The sequence below is a fragment of the Ostrea edulis genome, chromosome 1 (assembly GCF_947568905.1).
Source record: "Ostrea edulis chromosome 1, xbOstEdul1.1, whole genome shotgun sequence".
Taxonomy (NCBI): domain Eukaryota; kingdom Metazoa; phylum Mollusca; class Bivalvia; order Ostreida; family Ostreidae; genus Ostrea; species Ostrea edulis.
Genome location: NC_079164.1, coordinates 93,719,391 through 93,744,390, shown reverse-complemented (window position 1 = coordinate 93,744,390; position 25,000 = coordinate 93,719,391). Strand labels below are relative to the sequence as shown.

General features: G+C 34.6%; 2 protein-coding genes across 4 annotated transcripts in view; one reads left to right on the top strand and one right to left on the bottom strand.

The window, feature by feature from the left end:
- LOC125673487 (dehydrogenase/reductase SDR family member 1-like) overlaps window positions 1-12,386 on the top strand; it is a 29,177-nt gene extending 16,791 nt beyond the window's left edge. For all 3 annotated transcript variants that reach the window (XM_048910084.2, XM_048910094.2, XM_048910077.2), the window contains 7 exons: window positions 421-564; window positions 2,427-2,506; window positions 3,097-3,229; window positions 4,549-4,707; window positions 8,212-8,302; window positions 10,619-10,699; window positions 12,001-12,386. In XM_048910084.2, the coding sequence (XP_048766041.2) occupies window positions 421-564; window positions 2,427-2,506; window positions 3,097-3,229; window positions 4,549-4,707; window positions 8,212-8,302; window positions 10,619-10,699; window positions 12,001-12,122 (810 nt within the window). In that variant the 3' untranslated portion in view covers window positions 12,123-12,386. The remainder of the gene's footprint in view (window positions 1-420; window positions 565-2,426; window positions 2,507-3,096; window positions 3,230-4,548; window positions 4,708-8,211; window positions 8,303-10,618; window positions 10,700-12,000) is intronic.
- A 52-nt stretch (window positions 12,387-12,438) lies between these two features.
- The window catches only part of LOC125673454 (cleavage and polyadenylation specificity factor subunit 1-like), a 43,095-nt gene continuing 30,533 nt past the window's right edge, over window positions 12,439-25,000 (bottom strand). Inside the window, exons 32-37 of the mRNA XM_048910028.2 lie at window positions 22,859-22,925; window positions 22,612-22,659; window positions 21,102-21,260; window positions 15,067-15,196; window positions 14,278-14,416; window positions 12,439-12,756 (exon numbers count right to left, since the gene is read on the bottom strand). Of these exons, the coding sequence (XP_048765985.2) occupies window positions 12,709-12,756; window positions 14,278-14,416; window positions 15,067-15,196; window positions 21,102-21,260; window positions 22,612-22,659; window positions 22,859-22,925 (591 nt within the window). The 3' untranslated portion in view covers window positions 12,439-12,708. The remainder of the gene's footprint in view (window positions 12,757-14,277; window positions 14,417-15,066; window positions 15,197-21,101; window positions 21,261-22,611; window positions 22,660-22,858; window positions 22,926-25,000) is intronic.

Below are 25,000 nucleotides of genomic sequence, written 5' to 3'. Positions count from 1 at the left end.
ACAGGGATCGAACTCGGGTCGCATCAGTGAGAAGTGAGAGTGCTATACCTCTGCGCAGTGCTATACCTCTGCGTTACCTGGACACAGCGGTGAGAAGTGAGAGTGCTACCTGGATACCCAGTGAGAAGTGAGCGCTACCTGGACACAGCGGTGAGAAGTGAGAGCGCTATACCTCTGCGCTACCTGGACACAGCGATGAGAAGTGAGAGTGCTACCTGGACACAGCGGTGAGAAGTGAGAGTGCTACCTGGACACAGCAGTGAGAAGTGAGAGTGCTACCTGGACACCCAGTGAGAAGTGAGAGCGATACCTCTGCGCCAACCGGACACCTTTGCAGGTTTTACCTCTACGCTACCCAGACACCCTTGCAGGTTTATAGTGTTGTAACCTTGCCAGAATTGACCTCTTTAATATTTTCAGGTTGAGGCAAGGGGAGGTAAGTGTATCCCTGTTCAATGTGATCACAGTAAGGATGAAGATGTGGAGGAATTGTTCCAGAGAGTGAAGACCGAGCAGAACGGACAGCTGGACATCCTGGTCAACAATGCGTACTCCGCAGTCACTGTGAGTACAGGTTCTGGAAAAGTACTCAATTTCCTGGGAAATTGTTTTGATTGATCTCACCTCCTGTAGATTAATAGCTTATAATTCTATCGTAAAAAATCTGTAAGAGAAATGTGAAGTGGGCTCAGCTGTCATTTATGAACAGAGGTAAAATTCTTATGTAAATAGGTAAGATGTAACTATACATGTATATAGTTAAGATAACTAATAAGGAATTTAAATGGACACCTACATCTAATTAGGGCACTAATCAATGATGCAGGAGCCTTTCATTAAAACTTTCACAAAGCACCCAAAGTCAGACTTTTCTCAACTGTGTGAGTGAAGCGGCAGTGAAGTGTTTTAGAGGCTTACCAAGCGTGTAGATTTGCATATATTTTTTTTCATGGACTATTTTCTGATTTTGTCATTCCAGAGCTTAAATGGGACTAAATTGATTATCAATTTCTTGCATATTCTGTAACTCGGAGCTGCTTTTATGATGTAATGTGAAATTTGATAGGAAGATCACAATCAATGAGGACTTTTCAATTTTGACACCTGAAAGTTACAGGTTTATTTATACAGAATTACAGGACTCCATATAATCATTAAAAAACACACTTTTCCATTCATTGTGTGTATAACAGAACACTGACCAACTATTGTAGGGGTTAACTGTTCTTCTATAATTGTACACGACGTGTGTATGGTGGTTGGTTGGTTGTTTTACGTCCTGTCAAGAAATTTTTACTCATATTGAGACGTCAATCACCAGGTGTAGGTGAAGTATAAATTTTTACTCATATTGAGACGTCAATCACCAGGTGTAGGTGAAGTATAAATTTTTACTCATATTGAGACGTCAATCACCAGGTGTAGGTGAAGTATAAATTTTTTAGACCGTAGATGCTTAGCGCTGATGGGTATAACAGTGAGGGTTCTACATTATACCAACTCCTGTTCTGACACAGTATCTCCGTATTGAAGGTCGCGTTAATCATGTCCGAAAGATCCACGATTCTCACTTCTAAATGCCGAGTGATTGACGAAGGAGCAATCACTACCAATTTTAACGTCTTAGGTTTGACGCAGACACTGGCAAGAATGGGGCTTGAACTCACGATCTCACTGTTATGAAGCGAACACTCTACCATTGAGCTGACATGTATGATGTTTGTGTATAATTCATTGAAGCTAATATCATTAATTGCTTAATTAAATGTTTAAAATCTTGGAAACAGCCTCACCACACAATATTGAGAATAATTAGGTTAAACATTACTTCCTTTTAACCAAGAATCTAATAACCGAGTTCATTATAACCATTTTTTTCTTTCAAACATTTTTTAAGGATATACATGTATAGTAGCTATAGGGCACCTTCTAATTGCTCTTTGTGGTAAAGCAAGATTTCAGTATTACCAGATTCTATTTAAACGGGTTTGACTGTATCATGAGAGTGATATACATGTTATCACAATCAAGAATATTTTCTGGAAGATGGAGGGTGACCAGGTTTTACTGTGTCATCAATTAAAAACGAATTAGTAAAATTCAAATTTTGGATAAAGAATTTCAAGAAAATATGCAGCAACTCTATTGTCCCTACCTCTTTACCTCCACCACTTGAGTTAGGGGTGGAGGCTGGGGGTTATAATTATAACAACTGCATGGAATCGCGGGTTTAGCTGCCTGATTTTAGAGTCTCTAAAAATTAAAGTATTACTACATGCATGTTTTCTGAAACACCCGGGCGGACTGTTGTCATATGTGACCAAGTAAAGAGGCTGATTGCAAAAATGTAGGTAAAACTTTTTACAGGTCTTTTATTATTCAAAAACTATGCTGACTTAACTTAAAATCGTTATGATATTATTCAGGCCATTATGAAAAACATGGGAGTACCATACTGGGAGCAGCCAATGAACATGTGGGACACTGTGAATAATGTGGGGCTGAGGTACGACACTTAATATACTTGGGTTCAGTACTTTTAGCATAACCCTATATCGTTTATGTTACAACACATACTTAGGTGCGGTACTTTCAGAATTATATTGTTTAGTTAGGTATATTTGTAGTCTATATAATACATGTATATACATGTACATCATGATGGATTTAGCATTATTCGCACTTTGTGTGTGCAAAATCTGACATTAATTTGTGTTTAAATTCATAATTATTATAGTGATCTTAAAGTAGTAGAGGGATATAATTATTGTAAAGTCAATCATCAGTATGGGCTCTTTTGTGGGCATGTTTTATATTCTGCTGAATACAGTGAAAATTGCTTAATATTACACCTGTGCAATCCTTTCACTGGACATTCCGACCCTTATTTTCATTCCTAATTTCATCTTTTCTTTGATTTTTATATGGTTTATTCCATCATACTGTATATATTCTGACCAAAAAAAAATTGTTGTTACACTGAATTACATGGGACTTGGAAGTTTTATTTTTTTTAAAGTTGTTCATTGTGGGACCCGTTTTCTGAATAATTTGAATTTTAATGCGAGATAAAAGAAATGCTGTCTTTAAATCCAGGAACCATTATCTCTGTGCTGTTCATGCTGCCCGCCTCATGGTACCACGTAAACAAGGACTGATCGTCAACATTTCATCGGTGGGAGGATTAAGATATCTATTTAACGTTCCCTACGGCATCGGGAAGGAAGCGGTAATATATTAAGTCATTTACACATATCATAACATAAAAATTATCAATTTCAGGTTGAAACTCATAATATAACAAGAATGAATTGGGCATAATCATGTTATTCGCTGACTTTTTATAATCATGCTATATTTATTCCGTTTATAAAAGCAAAAATCATTCATTCACATTTACGGAATAAATGCTATATATTTAAGTCCGTAGAGCACATGCTAATTCGCTCCGCGGAGCGAATAACATGATGATGCCATTAATTGAAACCAGGGCTACCAGAACTTACTAATTTATGATGGTCCACCACCATTTTGTTTATAACTTAGCGTACAGGCTGCAATATTGACTTGTACTCTGAACATTTCAGTACAGATCTTATCAATATTGACTTGTACATGTACTCTGAACATTTCAGTACAGATCTTATCATTTCATGTAACGATGGCAAATAATAATGGCCTGGTATTGCATGCTAATCAATAGTTATTATCTATAGTACTGGCTCCAACAAATAAAAACTTGATGTAAATTATATTCTAAAAATCTAACATGATTGTTCTAGCTGCAGCTAAGCTACATTTTGCAATCCAAGCCATTAAATAAATACTCTGACTATAGAGGAAGATACTGAGGATTTTAAATGTATAGTTGTTTTATGAATAAGATATTATTTTTTGTTGTTTATTGTACTAACACAAAATGGTGAGTAAACAAATTGAATAACATGTACTACTAGTTATGATATTTTGTCTACATTGTTTACCATATCATGTTACTTTGCACTGTAACAATAGATATAAAATAGAATTAAGACGACATTCTCAATACCAGTACTGCTTACTCGATCCTTACACGTACATCTATGTGCATGAAATTTACAGAAAATAGCAACAGCCTACTTTATACTGGTTTTGAACTGTGCTCTAACATGAATTAGCTCTACTTTGCAGCTCGATCTTTGTGCATGTGCGTATATAGTCTCAAGTCCCCCTTTTTTTTTCCACATCATTTGGTGGAATTCAGGGACAGAATGATACTATCATATTTGTAGTAGAATAAAGCTCAAAGGTTGCAATTTTGTGTCATGGGAAAGTTACTGTAGAACATTAATTGTGTTTGGCAATTCAATTTTAAGATCCAGTTTTCATTAATTGTGCATTCAGTGTTTTCTTTGTTACCAAAAATTCAAGAGTCAGAACAGTAAAGAGAATTGAAACAGACTGTATCCTGCAAAACAGAGATAAGAAAACTCGAGTGCACTTGGTTTCATGTGTGTGAATCTACTGGAAATATTCAGCCATTATGGATTTTGAAACCTTGTTTTGTAGTGTGACAGAATGGCTACTGACTGTGCCATGGAGTTAAAGAAACACTGTGTAGCTTTCGTCAGTCTGTGGCCCGGTATAGTAAAAACAGAGCATATGCTGAACTTCTCGGACAACATTGAAGAAAATCATATGGAAAAACTGGCTGGACCGAACGCTCCTGTATGTATTTTACAATGTTAATTTGAGATCAATTTGTGAATCAATTTAAACCTTGATGTAAATCAATAGTTATATATCTCAGTCCATGATGCATGTAAATGAATTAAGATCTGGGAATCTATTTAAATCTTCAATTAAATGTATCTCATTTCATTGATGTTTGCATGCAATTGATTTTAGGGATATGTAATTGACCTAAACTTCCAAGAATTACTTTCAAACTGTGAGAAAACTGAATTCTTCAGTCGTCTGACTTTGAACTGGAACAAAGTAGAATGATCCATAGATTGCATTGTGTTTATATGCTTGCCTTCTTCAATCCTGCTCTACAGTTTTTATACACCCGTCAAAAATGGGACGGATTATGATATGGCATCATCCGTCTGTCTGTCCAGACCTTGTAGGCAAAATGCAAAATGAACCATATGCTCCAGGATCTTACAGCTTGGTCCATTTGATCACCATGATGAGAGGAAAATGCCTATTGTTTTCAAAGGTCAAGGTCATAGTATCAGTTAATAGGAAAACCATTTAGGCAGGATACAGACCGAACTATTGGGGCTAGGACTGTCAGACTTGGTACACATGCACCTTATCCCAAGCTGAGGATGCCTATTGTTTCTCAAGGTCAAAGGTCAAGGTCGTAGTATCACTTTGTAGAAACAGATACTGCCCTGAAATTTAGTCACAAGCTTCCTCTCGGGGAAATTTGAGATCAGTTTGCTTTTCAGCTGGATTGGTGCATCGATCATGACCCACTTATGATGTAAAAGGTCAAACAGTTTTCCAGATTATTTTGGTTATGAATACAGGTATTGTCCTGACATTTTGTTACAACCTCCCTCTTAGAGAAATACATAATCAGTTCACATGTTAGATAGATTGGTGCACAATGACCAATTAATTTTGAGTCTTTTCTTTCGGAATGTGTATGATATCAATATGCAAGTTCCGAGATGTCAACTCTTCTGTGATGGAGGTACATTCAGTATTCCGTTGACCGTTTGGGTGGGTACAAGTTATATACATATATTATAGACTAGCTATGTAAGTAGGGATAAAAGTTATAAAAACGTAAATTTTGTTTATATCAGCCGTTGGTATACATAATAAACTGACCATACAAAGAATATATGTTTGAATTAAGCCATTAAATTAGATATGAATTCATTTCCTAGCTTCTGCACGAGTGATATTTTAATCAAAGAAAATTGGTGATTATAAATTTTTATTTGGGCTATTTTATTATCAAATAATCATAAACTTACTAAAATTGTGTGCCCCAGTAGTTTAGGTTGTTGCATGATGTCTGATAATCATCCTTTAGGCAATATGTGAAGGAAGCGATAAGCATTTGTACCCGCCGCATGTGGAAGAAAGTATGTTTTGTGTCTCACTGTGCGTAAGAGTTCCACAAAGGGAAAGAACTAATGGGCAACTCAGAAATTGCATATTCAAAGTGCATAATATGCTTACAGGTTTAATAGGCACATGTATGTTTTGCAGTGCTCTTGTCAGTCAGTCTGTCTGTTTGCCTACAAAAATTTTAACCTTGGCCATTTTTCTCAGAGTTTGGCCTACTTTTTAAAAAAAATTCATGTTAACCATGTTCATAACTTTTAAATTATTGGTGATTGGGCTTTCATGTTGCACATGTGTATTCCTTGTGATGACCATTCTTTGGGTACCAGACTTTGCTGCCGTACGGGGGACATCAGTGTTTCATGAACACATCTTGTTGGATTATTAAGTCACCAGAGATACTGAGTTAGTTAGTTTGTTGGATTATTAGTCACCAGAGATACTGGGTTAGTTAGTTTGTTAGATTATTAGTCACCAGAGATACTGGGTTAGTTAGTTTGTTAGATTATTAGTCACCAGAGATACTGGGTTAGTTAGTTTGTTGGATTATTAGTCACCAGAGATACTGAGTTAGTTAATTAGTTTGTTAGATTATTAGTCACCAGAGATACTGGGTTAGTTAGTTTGTTGGATTATTAGTCACCAGAGATACTGAGTTAGTTAATTAGTTTGTTAGATTATTAGTCACCAGAGATACTGGGTTAGTTAGTTTGTTGGATTATTAGTCACCAGAGATACTGAGTTAGTTAATTAGTTTGTTAGATTATTAGTCACCAGAGATACTGGGTTAGTTAGTTTGTTAGATTATTAGTCACCAGAGATACTGAGTTAGTTAGTTTGTTAGATTATTAGTCACCAGAGATACTGAGTTAGTTTGTTAGATTATTAGTCACCAGAGATACTGGGTTAGTTAGTTTGTTGGATTATTAGTCACCAGAGATACTGAGTTAGTTAATTAGTTTGTTAGATTATTAGTCACCAGAGATACTGGGTTAGTTAGTTTGTTGGATTATTAGTCACCAGAGATACTGAGTTAGTTAGTTTGTTGGATTATTAGTCACCAGAGATACTGGGTTAGTTTAATTAGTTTGTTAGATTATTAGTCACCAGAGATACTGAGTTAGTTAATTAGTTTGTTGGATTATTAGTCACCAGAGATACTGGGTTAGTTAGTTTGTTGGATTATTAGTCACCAGAGATACTGAGTTAGTTAGTTTGTTGGATTATTAGTCACCAGAGATACTGAGTTAGTTAGTTTGTTGGATTATTAGTCACCAGAGATACTGGGTTAGTTAGTTTGTTGGATTATTAGTCACCAGAGATACTGGGTTAGTTAGTTTGTTGGATTATTAGTCACCAGAGATACTGAGTTAGTTAGTTTGTTGGATTATTAGTCACCAGAGATACTGGGTTAGTTAGTTTGTTGGATTATTAGTCACCAGAGATACTGGGTTGAGTTAGTAAATTGTAAATTCCAGGACTCCTGCATCCCCAGGGTTTTAGAGGTTGATTGGCTACAACATTTTTGAATATTGACCAATATTGAAATTTATTTATACAACCACATACCTGTAAGAAAAAAATAAATGCAAACCAGCTGTCATGTAGAGCAGGAAGGCCTCTAGTCTACCAAAATTGTAAATTTCATGATCCCTATGGTAACTGAGGTTCTGACTCCAGATTCTTCCACCAACATTTACCATTATATATTGAGATGTCTCGGTTTCTATCACCAACATCGAATTACTATTTGTCTCGGGATTCTATCACCAACATTTATAATTTATAGAAATGTCTCGGGATTCTATTATTTCCCATTATATATTCAAATGTCTTGGGATTCTATCACTTCTCATTATATATATATATATCTTGCAATGTCTCGGGACTCTATCATTTCTCATATTATATATTGAAATGTCTCGGGATTCTATCATTTCTCATTATATATATATATTGAAATGTCTCGGAAATATATTCTATCATTTCCCATTATATATTGTCTCGGGTCTCTACCACAAGGATATACAATAATTTACTGAAATGTCTCAGAATCATTTTGCCACTCTTTGTAAGCAGAGTAATACTTTCTTTCATCATATTGTAATGTTTTATATTTTACATGTATTATATTTATTCCAGGTTAAAGTCGATGCCAAAATAATGAAAAATTCTATAGCACGTGGAGAAACTCCCGAGTTTTCTGGGAAATGTATTGTCCATTTAGCACAAGGTAACAGTATACAAGAAATGCTTTTCTTCATTTTTTTGAGGTTCTAAGGTTTGTAACAGCATTACAATTGTGTAGACCCAATCTATAGTGATCCTGTTTGCTAGAATAGTTCAAACCAATATGCATAACACTCTAAAGGTTGTACAAATAATTATCAATGGTGTCTCAAAGTCTATACTGTTTCTTATCATTTTTCATACCAGCTAGTACATTTAATTTTGTTTAAGGACATGTGGGACGATGTGGCCAAAAATAACTCGTCAATGAATATTTTTTCTTTTATTCATGAAGCACCATCAGGATGTCCTGTACAATGTGTATAAATTTCATGGCCACTTTCTAGGTATACAAAGGAGATAATAAGCTTTGAATTACCCCCCTTTTCGAAAATTGTGAATTTTACAAGATCGTTCCGATTTTCAATTCAAAAAAATAATTTGATGGAATTTTTAACTATATCTTTTACAATAATCTTTAGAATATATGTAAAATATAAAATATATACTAATAACATGCTTAAACATAACCATATAATAAGAAAATACGGAAGTTCCGAGTTCCCCAAGAGTTATTTCCCTTTGTCGAACTCTTCCGTAAATTATGACGTAAAATATGATGACAGTGGGTACATTTGCTAATTACTATCGTTGTATTATTTCTTAAAAGATAAATAATATATCCAGAGTTTCTGAGACCATCCTATCTCAGGGGAAAGGCAACTTTAGTGAGTTTATGAGTATTGGATAACAAAATGGCTCAAACAAATACTGTTAATTGCCATCTTTCTTTGATAAAAGTGTCACTCATGTAGAAGAGGAAACGAATAATGATTTAATAGCCAATTTGATGATCTTATTCAAACAGATTATGCTTGATATGGCCAGAATATACATACCAGTGATTGATATAAACAAAAGTTACGCTTTTATTACATTAATCGTACGTAATCATTATGTACAATGCCAGTCTACGATATAATGTATACATTGTGTACCCACCATACGTCATAAAATGCAAAAGAGTTCGACAAAGGGAAATAATTTTTGTGTAACTCGGAACTTGCGTATTGGGAAACTTTAAGGATTTGGGGTGGAAATTGGTACTCAAAAACAGTGTAGTCCAGATACTAAATGAAGCACTGCTCAAAAACTTGTCAATGAATTTTTTTGCAAACACTGCAATTAAAAGCTATTCATATACCTAACTTCCTGTAGAAATATGAAGGGGTGAAGCTAATCTTCATTTTTGAAGTAGGCGTCCTTGATGAGTGGAAGCAAATTATCTGGCGTGAGGCTTGATGATATGGTGTATATATATATATATACAGTAAAACTTGAATATAACGAACATGGATATAGCGAAATTATGGCTATAGCGAAGTGAAAACGATTTCCCCAGCAAATTCTTTATATATTCTATATAAAAATCTGCGTCTATAACGAACACGGATATAGCGAATTTACGGATATAACGAAGTAAATTCCTATTCCCCTTGAATTAAAAATGAACGTAAAAATTACCTTTTATAACGAATTTATTTTTTTCATTTTAAACTCTTTGTGATTTTTAACAATCATTCTCCATGGACATAGAGGATCCACACTTATTACAAAATTTATGTTTGTATTTTTTCAAAAAAGGTTGTTAACGCAAAACAATACTTACACATACGTTTAGGAAATATATTGTCGGTATTGTTTACTATTCTCGTTAATTAAATTTGAAGTTTGGTTGCATTTATCGTACACTCCTTTATTTGTGTAAAGCAACAAGTAAATGTCAATTGCAATAGACTGTACATATATGTATTGCGCAAACTTTTGTTGACATTTCTCTCTCGACATGTTCTTGCATGACTTAATAATCCATCAAGATAACATTATCATGTATAAATCAAAGTGTATATTTCTTGTATAAAAATATTTCTTCTCGAAAATATATAGGCATAATTTCTTTTAAAGACAGTACAAACGCAAGTATATCGATTGCTGCTTTCTTAGAGAACTGATACATGTAGAACAAATCAGTTTTATAAAGAATTTGTTATATTTGAATTATGTATTCGGTATAAACGTATAGCAAATTATGCTTATAGCAAATTTTTATAGAGGGTCCCCAGAAATTCGCTATATCAGAGTTTTACTGTGTATATATATATATATATATAATCAATCTTAATATATATAAAATCAACTTCGACATGGCAGATGTTTGCAATTTTTTAATGCTTTTGTTATAACTGAATATAGCAGAAGCTAGGTTACCATTTTGGATCTTTAGTGTTTATATTCATTTCATGTAAATCTGAATTTGCAGATCCAAATATTATGAAGAAGTCTGGCTATGTACTGATGACTGCAGAGTTGGGGGAGGAATACGGCATAAAAGACATTGATGGTATGATAGAAGCCCATCCTTTATTTATTGATGGTATGATAAAAGCCCATCCTTTATTTGTAGTTATTGAAGATTCCTCATTTCATGTGAATACCAACTTTTTCATGAATTTTGATATTCACCAATCAGTACCCATTTGCAAGGAAGTAAAATCACAAGTGCTTTTCTTTGATGGACTTAAATCTATAAATGAACAGCGAGACATCTCATGAATATTGATAAGGAATGTACATTGACCGTAAAACTCAATACAAAAATACAGATCTGAAAATAAAGATTATGGATGTAACTGGATATGACCATCATAACCAGTGACAGAACCAAAAGAAATTCATGCTCTTTTGAATTTTTAAAGGAACTACATATTGACTTTCTTGTTTGTGGATAGACAATGGGATTTTAAAGGGTAGCAATATAGCATTGCAGAAAAATGTAAATTTTCTTTTCATCTATTTCACTTATTCTTTATACTTGGCGTCGGTGGCCGAGTGGTTAGGCCGTCAGACTCTCGACCGAAAGGTCGTGGGTTCGAGTCCTGGCCGCAGCAGGGCTGACATTGTGTCCTTGGGAAAGGCACTTTACATGAATTTCCTCACTCCACCCAAGTGTAAAAGGGGTACCTGGCTATAGACAGTGAAAGAAATTGTTAGAATGTTAGTGCTCTAGCGCTTGTAATGGCAGCTTGCACTGTATGCTTCCTAGGAGGCTGAGAAAGTTCTAGATTGATATAAGGTCTGCCAGGGTAATAATGTACATTGATAATTGTAAAGCGCTTTGAGCAGCATACGCTGGATAAGGCGCTATATATTATTGTTATTATTATTTATTACCGAGGTATATGAGGAGCGTAGGACATTAACAGAGATTCTTACTTGTAAGAGTACGTGACCCCCCACCTTAAAGGGAATGGTCATGGTGTGAATGTACTTCACACCAGGACCCTCACATATTGATTTGATCATCTGTACCCTTACCAATAGTTCACACGCTGTACTGGACGCTCATCCTTCGCCAATTTAAAAGCCGAGATTTGCTACGCAACTCGGCTAATAAGTCTTTGTGATTGGTTTTTCATTGTTTACTAAGCATACACTAAATTAGTCTTTGTGATTGGTTTTTCATTGCTAACTAAGTGTACACTAAATTAGTCTTTGTGATTTGTTTTTCATTGCTAAGTGTACACTAAATTAGTCTTTGTGATTGGATTTTCATTGCTAAGTGTACACTAAATTAGTCTTTGTGATTTGTTTTTCATTGCTAACTAAGCATACACTAATTAAGTCTTTGTGATTTGTTTCCAGGTCGAACAATCCCTAGCTTTCGCCAGCTGAACCAGTTCCCAGGTGTTCCCGGTATCCGATGGTTACCAAACTGGGTCCGTCTCCCAATGTGGGTGATGGCAATGGGTGGTAGAAAGTTCTAACGTCTTATACAAGTCAATATACAGTGTATTCTAACATTGATAAGCATTTGTGAGTAAAAGTTCACAATCTTTTCCAGGTTGTACAGTATTAATTTTTTTTCGTTTAAAAAGGTTGTACGAAAGTTAATTTTCTGTCTTGATTTATCCGGTTACAGCTATACATGTACATGCAATACTATCAAGGTGTGTAATAATTTGATGATCAAATTAGAATGTGAGGTTTAGCAGCTACGACAGAGGGAACATTTGTCGCATATTAAACAGGAACATTGTATAAAGCATTTTTCATGATATACAAGTTTAACAACACATTTACTGTCGTTGATATCGTTTTTATTCTTTAACAAAGTCACAGTGATTCCTGAACAGTGACTAAGTCTGATTCTGTCATGAAATGAATAAATGGAAGAAAAAAACCACATTGTTGAAATTATTTCTGTATGAACAGTCAATCATCCAATGGAGCGAGGCTATCAGAAGTGAAGATGAGGACTGCTTTTTTTCACTGTCTTATTCAGTGAACCTTGTATCAATACACAGTTGCATACAACATGCCAGTGAACGTCCATTACGTGTCCCAGGTTGTTCAGAAATGGGCAGTAAGTCGGTCTATTTCCATCAAATCATCCATGATCTGAAATACAAGATTCTCTATTTTATTTACATATTCTTAGAATTTAAAACTCTGATGTTCAGACAAATGTTAATGTTCTTTTATAAATGGATGTAAAAGTCTGTTTATCTATGCATTAAAAATATACATTTTAAAATGCAGATACACATGTACATGCACAAATTTCCTATCTGCTCAATCTGACTACAGTAGAGACCTGTATTATAAATATATTTTTATGTCCCCCGGATCGAAAATTTACCGGAGGAAATGCGGGCCTGTTTCATGTCTCTCACCATGTGTTGGTTCACTCACTGTTTATAATTGTACTTGTTAACACTGATGTTTAACTTACTGTATGTACAGGCATACTATAAAACCTGGCCTGGCCCCATTGGCCTGGCCTCAAAATTGGCCTGGCCCCAATTTTGGCATCTAATTATGCTCCATCCCAAATTTTGGCCTGGCCTCAAAAGTTGGCCTGGACTCAAATTTGGCCTCTAAGAAAATGTTTGGCCTCAACCAAAAATTATTTTTTTTTATTCAAAATGTTTATTGATTTGATTGATTTATTATTGGTTTTAGTTTTTCAAAGTCATAGCACATAAATGATACGTTTCTGTTGTTTTGTAAATGTGCACTTTGAAATAATCATGAACTAACATCAATCTGATTGATTTTATTGATTATCTATTGATCAGTGTATTGAATAAATCATTTTCTTTTCCCTTCACAACAAAACCGATTGCACAACTAATGAAACAATTGGCATATTGATTTTGTTTCAGAATTATGATTAATTTCATTGATTTATTATTGGTATTAGTATCAATGAATTCAATCGAAATTTTGAATTAAAAAAATTTTTTTTTGGTTGAGGCCAAAAAATTTTTTGAGGCCAAATTTGAGGCCAGGCCAACTTTTGAGGCGGAACATAATTAGAGGCCAAAATTGAGGCCAGGCCAGGCCAATGGGGCCAGGCCAGGTTTTATAGTATGTACAGGGCAATTAAATGTCACATAAAAGAGTGATGACTAGCACTGCTTTAGTTATGCATGACTTGTTTACAGGTACACGAGTCCCATATCATTGTTCAGAGATGATTACTATTGCAACATGAACCTCAAGTCAATAGTGTGTAAACTGGAACCATGAACATCATCACATAGAAGTGTTCAGGTTCATGTTGCAATAATAGTGATCATGTAATGATGTTCATGGTCCCAGTTTATACACTACTGACTTGAGGTTCTACGATGTGTAAGTATGAACCTCGGACTATACTATTAGAGTGGATAGTCTTTCTGTCAAATCACCACAATCAAATTGTAATTCTGATGTCGAACATTCAAAATTAATATGTGTGTGTGAATTTGAGATGCCTGTGTTGGAAAATTCAGCATAAATGAATAGTGATTAACTAGTCACAAGATTTCACGTGACGGATCAAAGGATATTGGCATGAGAAATTGTCCATAATTTTCCGCATTTCACAAACAAGTCCTGTATATCTGACTTTCCAGTAATTCACGATCCTCGTACCTGGTCATTTGATGTCCCCAGCCGCTTGGCTATCTCAATTTTCTCCATGATACTTAGGTTAGTATATTTCCATAATAGCTCCCCATCCAGAATATTTTTCTGAGTATTTCTCAGTTCAGGAAATATGTTTGTTACATGCCTTAAATTTAAAAGATCAATGCATTAAAAGTGTGTACCAAAGGGAAAGAACTCTTCAAAATAAACTACATGTCTGCAGGAAAAATGTCATTTTCATTACATCTACAGTTTCTTATTTACTAAATAATTTACTGTTAATAAATACTATAATTCTGAATATTTTTTCTGTTACTTTAAAAATTTCAATATCAATTTCATGGATCTATTGGATTGGCAAGAGTTTATAATGTGTAAAACAATAAATCAATTCTTACAAAATACTTGCCAAGACTCTTGGCATCAATTTCTTACAAAATGTTGATATATCAATCATTTTTTCAATTATAAATAAATCTATGCAAAAATATCTGTATTTCTAATATTACAGCTCAGATGAATATAAGTCAGAAACCAAATTATCTCAATTGTAGTGATTTTTCTACAGCCAAACTAGGCTCTTTCTCCTCTGCCCTTTTCTTTTTCCTTCCTCTTTCCCCTTTTCCAACCCCCACCCCCCACCCTGGATCAACCAATGTTGCTTGATTATTTATGATTAACCTTGGATACTACCAATAACTTCAATATCGGTGTTAGTGTATAATATACATTCTAGTAAAGTTTACTGGGGTATGATGTAAGTGAAATTACAGATTAATTACAACTGAATTGTACCTGTAAGATCGAGGGTTAAGGCCTGCCACGTGGGGTATGTGGGTCACCAGAGCGTTTTGTAACATGAACAGTCTTCTGTACACCTTTTCAGAAAGTGGTAAGACAAAACCTAAGCTGCCATCCAATGTTGCTACAAAAATAAACAGAAAGATTGTACACTCTGGCATTTATCATGTTCATCAACAATGTCATCATTTTAAAACTTTTGTAAGAGAAATCTTGGATCACAATTTCTGTTGTTGCTGTAAATCACTAGGGGAAAGTGTTGATATTTCGGACAGTACATATGTATTTCGGAAATGCTCCTCATCTAACCACTGAACCCAGGCATATTCATGATGTTGTATATCAGCTGATTCTACAAACAGTCTAGATTGTGTTCTCGGGTTTCATCGACTAGGCACGGATCAACCGTGGGACGGATTAACCTGACACCAAGGTCATGTATTTCAATCAACCAGTCAGAGCTGGGTAACACATGCACACATGATTAGGTGTTTTACAAAATACATCAAGTTTGGAAATCAGTTTAAATTTCTTTCTTTTTCTTTTTTTTTTTTTTTTTATATTTTCTTATTTTTCTTTCATACAAACATTGAAGTCAATATAAATAGCATTTGTTTTTAAAACACACACACATACCACTCCTAATCTGACTCTCTACATCTGAACACTTTCAAAGAGTGCACATACTGAACACACAAAAAGAACTGATCTAGTTAAGTGTTTATACTTGCGTTGTTTAAAGCAAAGTCTATACAATATATGAGAAGGAAACAAGAGGCCCATGGGCCACATCGCTCACCTGAGTCACCTTGGTCCATATCAGAAGATTTTCCATATCTATTTGCATGTAAAACCGTAGTCCCTATTATGGCCCCAAACCTTCCCCTGGAGGCCATGGTTTTTGCAAACTTGAATCTACACTATGTCAGAAAGCTTTCATGTAAATGTGAACTTCTTTGGCCCAATGGTTCTTGAGAAGAAGATTTTTAAAGATTTTTCCTATATATTTGTATGTAAAACTTTGATCCCCTATTGTGGTCCCATCCTACCCCAGGGGGGCATGATTTTAACAAACCTGAATCTGCACTATATCAGAAAGCTTTCATATAAATCTCAGCTTTTCTGGCTTAGTGGTTCTGGGAAGAAGATTTTTAAAGATTTTTCCTATATATTTGTATGTTAAACTTTGACCCCCTATTGTGGCCCCATCCGACCCCCGGGGGCCATGATCTTAACAATTTATAATCTGCACTATATCAGGAAGCTTTCATATAAATCTCAGCTTTTCTGGTTCAGTGGTTCTTGAGAAGAAGATTTTAAAAGATTTTTCCTATATATTTGTATGTAAAACTTTGATCCTCTATTGTGGCCCCATCCGACCCCCGGGGGCCATGATCTTAACAACTTATAATCTGCACTATATCAGGAAGCTTTCATATAAACCTCAGCTTTTCTGGCTCAGTGGTTCTTGAGAAGAAGATTTTAAAAGATTTTTCCTATAAATTTGTATGTAAAACTTTGATGCCCCCCTTGAGGCCCCATCCAATCCCCAGGGTCCATGATTTTAACAAACTTGAATCTGCATTATATCAACAACAACAAAAAAAAAAAAAAAAAAAAAGAGAAAACAAACAAACAAAATAACTTTGATCTCCTATTGTGGCCCCATCCGACCCCCGGGGGCCATGATTTTAACAATTTAGAATCTGCATTATATAAGGAAGCTTTCATATAAATCTCAGCTTTTCTGGCTCAGTGGTTCTTGAGAAGAAGATTTTTAAAGATTGTTCCTATATATTTGTATGTAAAACTTTGATCCCCTATTGTGGCCCCATCCGACCCCCGGGGGCCATGATTTTAACAATTTAGAATCTGCATTATATAAGGAAGCTTTCATATAAATCTCAGCTTTTCTGGCTCAGTGGTTCTTGAGAAGAAGATTTTTAAAGATTTTTCCTATATATTTGTATGTAAAACTTTGATCTCCTATTGTGGCCCCATCCGATCCCCGGGGGCCATGATGTTAACAATTTAGAATCTGCATTATATAAGGAAGCTTTCATATAAATCTCAGCTTTTCTGGCTCAGTGGTTCTTGAGAAGAAGATTTTTAAAGATTTTCCCTATATATTTGTATGTAAAACTTTGATCCCCTATTGTGGCCCCATCCAACCCCCGGGGGCCATGATTTTAACAATTTAGAATCTGCATTATATAAGGAAGCTTTCATATAAATCTCAGTTTTTCTGGCTCAGTGGTTCTTGAGAAAAAGATTTTTAAAGATTTTCCCTATATATTTGTATGTAAAACTTTGATCCCCTATTGTGGCCCCATCCGACCCCTGGGGGCCATGAATTTAACAATTTAGAATCTGCATTATATAAGGAAGCTTTCATATAAATGGGCCACATCGCTCACCTGAGAAAAGAGTGTTTATGTTTTAAACCCAACATGGCAGGTGTGACCAGAAAATCAATAGGGGGTCGTACACGTAAATATGTGCATTAAGTGTGTAATTATAACAATTGAATGCCCTTCAGTCAAAGATTTTTGGGGCCAAGATTAATGATATTCACCAAGTTGTTCAAAAGGAATCGACGGCGAGTTTTCTTCTTAATTTATAAATGAAGACAAAAATGAAATTATATCACTAGATTTATTTGGATGCAAAATTAACAAGAGCAGAAAAAATTGAAAATTTATCTACATTTTTTCCTATATATTCCCATGTAAAATTTCTTAAACACTTCTCCTTATATATTCCCATATAAAAAAAAAAAAAAATCAAAAAAAAAATCGATCTTCTATGTGGCCCCAACCTTCGCCAGGGGACCATGAATTCCACAAATTTTAATCTGCACTACCTGATAATGCTTTTACATTAAAATGACTAATCATTACTATGCTCTTCTTGAGATGAAGATTTTTGAACACATATTTTTTTAAATATTTCAATGTCAAACTTTGAACCCCTATTGTGGCCCCTCCCTACCCCCTGGGGGCATGACTTGAACAAACTTGAATTTACACTACCTGAAGATGCTTCCATATAAATATGATTAATCACAGCTTTGCTATTCTTGAGAAGAAGATTTTTAAAGATTTTCCCTATATATTTGTATGTAAAACTTTGATCCCCCCTTGGGGCCCCATCTTATCCCCGGGGGCCATGATTTGAACAAACTTGAATCTGCACTATGTCAGAAAGTTTTCATGTAAAAATCAGCTTTTCTGGCTCAGTGGTTCTTGAGAAGAAGATTTTTAAAGATTTTTCCTATATATTTGTATGTAAAACTTTGATCCCCTATTGTGGCCCCATCTGACCACCGGGGGCCATGATTTTAACAATTTAGAATCTCCATTATATAAGGAAGCTTTCATATAAATTTCATCTTTTCTGGCCCAGTGGTTCTTGAGAAGAAGATTTTTTAATGACCCTACCCTATTTTTACCTTTTCTTGATTATCTCCCCTTGGAAGGTGGCCTGGCCCTTTATTTTAACAATTTAGAATTCCCTTTACCTAAGGATGTTTTGTGCCAACTTTGGTTGAAATTGGCCCAGTGGTTGTTGAGAAGAAGTTGAAAATGTGAAAAGTTTACAAACGGACAGACGGACGGACGCCTGAATACGGGTGATCAGAAAAGCTCACTTGAGCTTTCAGCTCAGGTGAGCTAAAAAAGTAATAATAGCAAGAGTAATGAATGAAATACATGTAATACCAGCTACACATCAAAAATGCTTTGAAACAATGACCAATGTTTTTCAAAACTATTCAATCTAAAATTTTGACTTGCAGCATATTTTAATCAGTTATAATTATTGTAATGTTTTATTGACTGTCCAAAATATCACACCCGTCCAAAATATCAACACCCTCCCCTATAAGGTGGCATCGGTGGCCTAGTGGTTAGGCCGTCAGACTCTCGACCGAAAGGTCGTGGGTTCGAGTCCTGGCCGCAGCAGGGCTGACGTTGTGTCCTTGGGAAAGGCACTTTACATGAATTTCCTCACTCCACCCAAGTGTAAAAGGGGTACCTGGCTATAGACAGTGAAAGATATTGTTAGAATGTTAGTGCTCTAGCGCTTGTAATAGCAGCTTGCACTGTATGCTTCCTAGGAGGCTGAGAAAGTTCTAGATTGATATAAGGTCTGCCGGGGTAATAATGTACATTGATTATTGTAAAGCGCTTTGAGCAGCATACACTGGATAAGGCGCTATATAAAACCAATCATTATTATTATTATAACTGATAATAAAACATTTTCGAAAATCATGTGTCGCTGATAACTCTGACAAGGCATAGTTCTCGAAAATCATGTGTCGCTGATAACTCTACAAAGCACAGTTCTCGAAAATCATGTGTCGCTGATAACTGACAAGGCACAGTTCTCAAAAATCATGTGTGGCTGATAACTCTACAAAACACAGTTCTCAAAAATCATGTGTCGCTGATAACTGACAAGGCACAGTTCTCAAAAATCATGTGTGGCTGATAACTCTACAAAACACAGTTCTCAAAAATCATGTGTGGCTGATAACTCTACAAAACACAGTTCTCAAAAATCATGTGTGGCTGATAACTCTACAAGGCACAGTTCTCGAAAATAAAGTAACATGAAATACAGAACAGGTATCCAGCAAATGTTTTACTCAAGTTTACAGCTGTATCTCGAGTTATTTCCTTTCAGCTGTATCTTGAGTTATTTCCTTTCAGCTCTATCTTGAGTTATTTCCTTTCAGCTGTATCTCAAGTTACTTCCTTTCAGCTGTATCTCGAGTTATTTCCTTTCAGAGAACTCTCATATACAGTAAGGCACAAAACAACTTATCAACAAGCAGGGGTGGGACAATTGACCATCACTGCATAAGTAAATGTACACAGTAAGTTTCTCATATGCGGTTTCACGCCCGAGATTTAATTAATACACAAGACCAAGTAAGTAACAAGTATTCAGGAAGTAAGTAACAAGTATTCAGGAAGTAAGTAACAAGTATTCAGGACATAAGTAACAAATATTCAGGAAGTAAGTAACAAGTATTCAGGAAGTAAATTCTTATTATACATTGTATCACATTATTTTGTTGCTCTGGAGAAAATAAACACATGAAATTCTTATTATATCACATTTTTGCTTGTTCATTGTACATATCATATCATATCAAGGATATTACATGTACTTACAAACGTAACACTTTTTTTATGTTTTCATTTTAATGAAATATTTCTTTTGATATTATTTTGTATTTCCTACATTTACATCTTTAAACTGAAGCAGCTTTTCATTTTTTCAAGTCTTTCTCACTAAGTATAGGTGTACAGGAATGAGAGTACCAAACCCCCGTATGCGTAACCCGGAAAGAGTTTACCCAAGATTGAGCGGAGGTATAAATGTCTAGGTGTTGCGTGATTGGCTAATATCAAGAGTGAAATTATTTGCAATTGAAAGAAATATTATAGAGGTTCAAATTAATTGTCAGGATGAAAAATTATCGCACAAAATCGAGAAATGACTGAGGAAATTACCATGGTAGGGGTGTGCTTAAAATGAAGTGTGTAATTTACTGCAGATTGCTATGTGTTGTAAAAAAGTACAAATATGGCCTATAAAAGGCACGGGACCCTATATATTTTTTGTCATTTTTTATCAACACTTGGAATGAACTTTGAAATGTTTGCGGTCATTTGTTTAAAATCGATATAGTTAATTAGTGAGAGGGCCAAAGGTTAACATTGAGGTCTATGGGAAATGAATTGGTACTCTTTTCCTTTACTCCATATCACTAAGCATTCAGAGTAAATGCACCTCCTACACAGAAGAGTTCTTATCTAAAGAATACTGTCTAATGTTACATTCAGAGTAGCAATAAACACACCTCCTACACAGAAGAGTTCTTATCTAAAGTAACCTGTCTAATGTTACATTCAGAGTAGCAATAAACACACCTCCTACACAGAAGACTTCTTATCAAACGAATACTGCCTAATGTTACTCATAATTTTATTCTATCCAGCACTTAGAAAACTTACCAAAATAAGTGATGTGTCTCTTCTCTGAGGCCCCCGTCATTCGTTTATCTGACGATGGATCATAGAGTTTACATCGGACACGGAACATGCTGTTAATGTGGGAACCAGAATTAAAGTCGGCCTTGCGAATCAGTCTCTGTCCACCATGACTTTCTCTGGCTGTAAATTGATGTGGTCATCTAATTAATCAAATTAATTTGCAGAATATACATGTATTGAATGTTTATAGTGAGGGACTATGCGTCTGTTGTTTGGGATGGATGTACTTCATCTGATAGTGATATGCTAGAAAAAGTCCAATTATGTGCAGCGCGAATTATTACTGGCCTTCCTATACTAGCGTCTAGAGATTCTCTGTATTTGGAAACTGGTTTAGAACCTCTGTCATTTAGAAGAGCAACCGCTAAACTAGTTACTATGTACAAAATTCATAATAATGAGCTTCCGCAGTATCTAAAAGAAACAATACCTAATAAAACAAACAAAAAGTCTACGTACAATCTCCGTAATGGAGACAACTATACAGTACCAAAATGTAGACTTGAACTTTATAAAAAATCATTCATTCCAGATGCTGTATCAATGTGGAATTCTCTTAGTATTAAATCAAGACAGGCTTCTTCAATTACACAATTCCGTTAAAGTATTAGCTCTAATAATATCAATAATTCTAAACCACTTATATACTTTTCATATGGTTCTCGTTTCCTGAATATAATTCATACCAAACTAAGACATGCATGTGTTCTGAATTATGATTTGTATAGACGCAATATTGTTGATTCCCCGTTGTGTTCATGTGGCATGCGTGAAGATGCATACCACTTTTTCTTTACTTGTAATAAGTATTCAAATGCTAGATATAAATTAATGGATAGATTGCTAAGGTTAAATGATTTGGTAATAATCGATACACATGTACTACTTTGGGGTGATAATGTTTTATCTATTGAACTAAATAAATTTATTTTTTCAAATGTTCAGACGTACATTCAAGAAACCAAAAGATTCAATTAATGCTATATTGTACTACTACTTATAGAATATACCTATATGTACCATTATTGTATTAACTATTTACTGTATATTAATGACAATTGTGTGCTATTCTATTTTTTATAAGGAGAAGAACTCGTAAGATGCAAGAACTTGTTTCTAATCCTTTTGTATATAGTACATGTATATACAATAAAATATGTTCAAAACAAACAAAACAGTGAGGGACATTTTTAGGCCACCGCAAAGGAATATGTGTACGGAATAATGGCAGTGCTAAATTACCGTATTTATTCTGTTACATATTAAATGTGTAATAGAGTTACCTCATTTACATAAATAAACAAATAAAAATGGGGGGGGGGGGGGATTTCCTTGCGTTATCTTTTTAACCGATGCAGCAGTACCTGAGAAATTAAGATTTTTTGGCGTAATGTGTAATAACAAAACACTGACAGGTATTACATGCGGTGAACATATGCAGGTTTCCATGACAACAGCTAACTGGCATTACCTTCTGGTTGATAAGAATACACTACAAGGTTCTTCATTCTGTCAGACACTGTTAAAAAAAAAACAAATAAAAGCAAATTTTAAAAAAAAACCCACAAACTTTGTATCCAAAATGTTGCACCCATAGCTGTGCACAAATCACATAGATTGCAAACCCTGTAAGTAAAGACTTCTGAATCTGTTGATTTAACTTATCTATAAAATTTATGTTCACGCTTTCAAATGTTGTTCCATGTTGATCTACTTACCCAAGCAGCACAATTGTGTACTATCTATCAAAAAGTCTCCTGTATAGACCTCCAGAGGTTTAGCGTCCTGTCAAATAAAACACTTGTCAAGTTCAATTCTAACCTCAAACTTCAGTTCGTAGAAAATAGACTTGTGCATCCTCAAAAAACGGAATAATTCATTAGGGCTATTCCAGAAATAAATACATGGGTGGGTGGGTGGGTGGGGGGGGGGGGGGGGTAGGGAGGCACCTTTTGTATCTACCAAGCACCCGTAAAAAAAATAAAAAATTGCATTGCCCCATGACCCATCAAATTGATAAAATGACCCATCTAATAAAAAAAAACAACCTAACCAGACCAAATATTTCAATTTCAATAAGGATAATCAGCAAAATCCACTATGTAAACATCCCGCTGATGAGCATATTTTATCCTGCAAACATTATACATCTAATGAGATGAGGGCACTTCACTGTGAAAAACTGCAATGTACATCAATAATGATACTACTAGTATGCATTTTGTTTCACTTCACAGCTTGATATTGGTATTTACCTTAACTAACATGTAAGTCATTCACTTATAAAACATGCATTTTCAATATGAAATGTTTCAGGCACTTTTTTTCATACATAGGAAATATGGCTGCCTGCAAATGCTCCATTCATTACTGGGTTCATATGCAGCAGTAGGTGTGCTAATTAATTCTTTTGCTATAAACAGAGATCATTCATTCAAATTTGGGTATATTGTTTTATTTTTTAACTATCATACAGAAATCGAGTACTCTTTTGACGGTTACTACTTATTGTCTCTTGTAAATTTTTTTCAACTGATTGCATTCTGTATCAAACTCAAGAGTTAAATAAAATTCTTACAGATTTTAAGAGCTTGCTTTGTTGATTACTATATTAAATTTATAGGAGAAGGGTTGAACACTAACAAATATGTTTAAACCCAAGCCAGGAACATATTGTCCAGTAGCTATTGGTTTTCATGATTAATATAGATGGTCGTACATTTCTGCAGTAGATTCTCATCTTTTATGAATAATCTCACAGCTTTTATTTTCATGCGGCCTTTGATACAGCATGCTTCATAATATTGGTTTGGCCCATCATTAAGGTAGAATAATGACCTGTACAAGTCTAATGTCTGTTGTTTGGCATTTCATATTGACTTCACACTACATCTCTTCTTCTATTTTTATATTTAAGCTTATTAATTGAAATAAATTGATAAATGTTCTGTTCTGAGTATCATCTTTCATCAATATTTCATTTAGACTATACCAAATAAGAAAGATGAATTACTGACAGGATTTTCTTTTGTCTTTTATAATAACAATGCCTTATGAGGGATGGGCCCTTCAGCAAACTAGCTTGTTTGCTCAAGAATATTGCTCAAGATATTCCTCATACAATTATCATGCTTATGGCACTGAATAAAATACTGTTTGTGAGGTTGTATTATCTTGACATGTATGTAAATGGTATGACAAAGTGTGCAAACATATCAATGCCAACTCTTTATAAACATAACACATCAACTTTCAATTTTTTAAAACATATTCAAACATTGTCAGCTTAACATATCAGCACTAAAGGTAATTCCAAACTAATGACTAGTTCTTTAGACTTTTTGCTCAAATTAGACGCACAAGAGATTTTTTTTTGCACTATAAACTTCAGTTCTGTGAATGAAGCCTAAATTATGTTGAAAGGAAAATTTACGTAATTTAAAAATACAGGAAATTGTGTTCTTTAATAGTAAGCCATCAAACTATTTTGATTTAAAATTTTAGATTTTAATACTATAAAATGAAAGCACACAAAAAATATTTAAAGAAGCTCATATGCTTTAAATGCAGTGGGAATTTACAAAGAAAACGTTAAAGGCCAAAAAACACCTAAAATTTAAGAGTGAGCAGGTCCAAAAGAACAGAGAATGAATTTGGATTAGCCTAAACATGATCAGCAATGGAGACAAAATATTCTTATTCATTCAAAAATTCTTCCTTTGATAAACCAGTTTTTTTTCACTACACCATCTAGTAATACCAACAAATCTGCTTTGTTATTTTGCTCCCTTGTAAATGAGACACAGTGTAGTCAATGACGTGGTAATGCCTGTGCAACATTGCATCACAGTAGTTTTGAA